This window comes from Octodon degus, unplaced genomic scaffold (genome assembly GCF_000260255.1).
Source record: "Octodon degus isolate 3935 unplaced genomic scaffold, OctDeg1.0 scaffold00226, whole genome shotgun sequence".
Taxonomy (NCBI): domain Eukaryota; kingdom Metazoa; phylum Chordata; class Mammalia; order Rodentia; family Octodontidae; genus Octodon; species Octodon degus.
In genome coordinates, this window is record NW_004524802.1 from 1658000 (window position 1) to 1659636 (window position 1637).

The window sequence follows — 1637 nt, forward strand, 5'->3', positions numbered from 1 at the left end:
ACCTCAATGTTTTCATCCTCCTCCTCATCTTCACCACCGGAAGATTCTTCCTCTGCCTCCTTCAGCCATTTTATAAATGGCTCTGCTTTGACACGAATCTCTTTGGCAAGTTCTTTCGAAACGTACTTCTTAGAGGCCTAAACAAAAATTCACATGGTATTTTCTTGGGGGGGGACTTAAGTTTGCCAAGCCATTCCATAGCTCCAAACCTGCTCAATCCCCACCTTTTCTGACCAGCTGATGATGACCTCCTCTTCCAACAGGTCTGCATCATACATCTCCTTCAAGATATGTGGGATCTTGGAAAGGAGCTGAGCCTGATGCATCGCCACCACACACTCCAAACCATGAAGAAGGTACCGCTGAGCTTTTTTGTTGTTGTGACAGAACTGGAAGTAGGTGATTGGGATTAGCTTTTTCACCATGTTCTAAATTGGCAATTTCATTATCCAAGCACACCCACTGCCGTGTTTTTTGTGGAAAATGTGGCTCAGTGTTAAGGACACTTGCCTGGCACACACAAGATGGGTGCCACCCCTAGCACCACCAAGTTATTTAAGGTACCACCCATTCAACCACGGTTTGACAAGGTCAATACACAGCCGGGAACGCTATCTATCACACACACACTTGCAGCCCCAACACGTTCCAACAGCGAGGCAGGGAGGACGCATGTTTGAGCCCAGCCTGTGCAACCCAGGAATTTGCTGAGACCTAAGCTCAATTCACAAAGGGCCTAGGATGCAGCCAAGGATCTGGCTTCAATCTTCAGTCACATGAGAAAGTCAAAGCAGGTTTTTATGACATCTGTAAAAGCCCACGTGCAGTACTTGTAATCATTCACAGGTGTTAGGCCCAGTCAAAGCACACTGGCTAAGCCAAGCAAAAGCTACGGCTCCAATCACACAGCTATAATCTCTCACAGCTCTAAAACAACCTGCTTACTCTGAGGAAATGACGCCTGTATTTCTTAATTTGTTCTCTAATCTTCTCGTTAAAAAGAACTTCAGTCAGAACAAGAGGGCCCATGGCTTTTACATCTAGTCTTTCTGCTTCAGCAACAATTTCTTTGTCGGATGAATCAATAATGCCCTCTTCTTTCTTTTTCTGTAAACAAAAGGTAAACAATTCAGTAAAAAGGCAGCCACATCTCACTAGACTGGACATACCAGAGAATACTTGGCTCTCTTGGACATCTTTCCTATCTGTGGCTTCTAAATGATACATAATTCCTACAGAAAGTATCTGGAAGCCCTCTCCAAAAATCTTCTGAAATAAATGGTAAACTGAAAATAGGCTTTGTAGTATTCAATATACCTCAGGTACTTAGCAATTACCAACGTCAAAATAACAAACACCTGGTAAGACAAAGCTTGGCTTGAAACCTATTGAGGATTAAGTACGTTTCACACCTTAACAAAATCAAACAGGATATTCACACGCTCTTCTACAGTTCTTTCCAGATCGTCACTGAGCGTCAAGACTTTGGCATGGTCACTGATTTCGTCCATCCTGCGCCGCTGCGCCTCCTCAGTTGTATCCTCACCCCAGTCATCATCCTCCTCCTCCTCCACAGCCCGAGGGGGCGGGCTCATCTCACTTGGGGGTGGCGGGGGTGGGGTCTCACTGCTGGACAC

At 45.4% G+C, this 1637-nt stretch overlaps 1 protein-coding gene across 1 annotated transcript in view; it reads right to left on the reverse strand.

Moving 5' to 3' along the window:
- Eif5 (eukaryotic translation initiation factor 5) overlaps window positions 1-1637 on the reverse strand; it is a 29700-nt gene that overhangs the window by 25156 nt on the left and 2907 nt on the right. The window contains exons 4-7 of the mRNA XM_004645424.1: window positions 1413-1636; window positions 946-1107; window positions 225-389; window positions 3-137 (exon numbers count right to left, since the gene is read on the reverse strand). Coding sequence (XP_004645481.1) covers window positions 3-137; window positions 225-389; window positions 946-1107; window positions 1413-1636 — 686 coding nt within the window. The remainder of the gene's footprint in view (window positions 1-2; window positions 138-224; window positions 390-945; window positions 1108-1412; window position 1637) is intronic.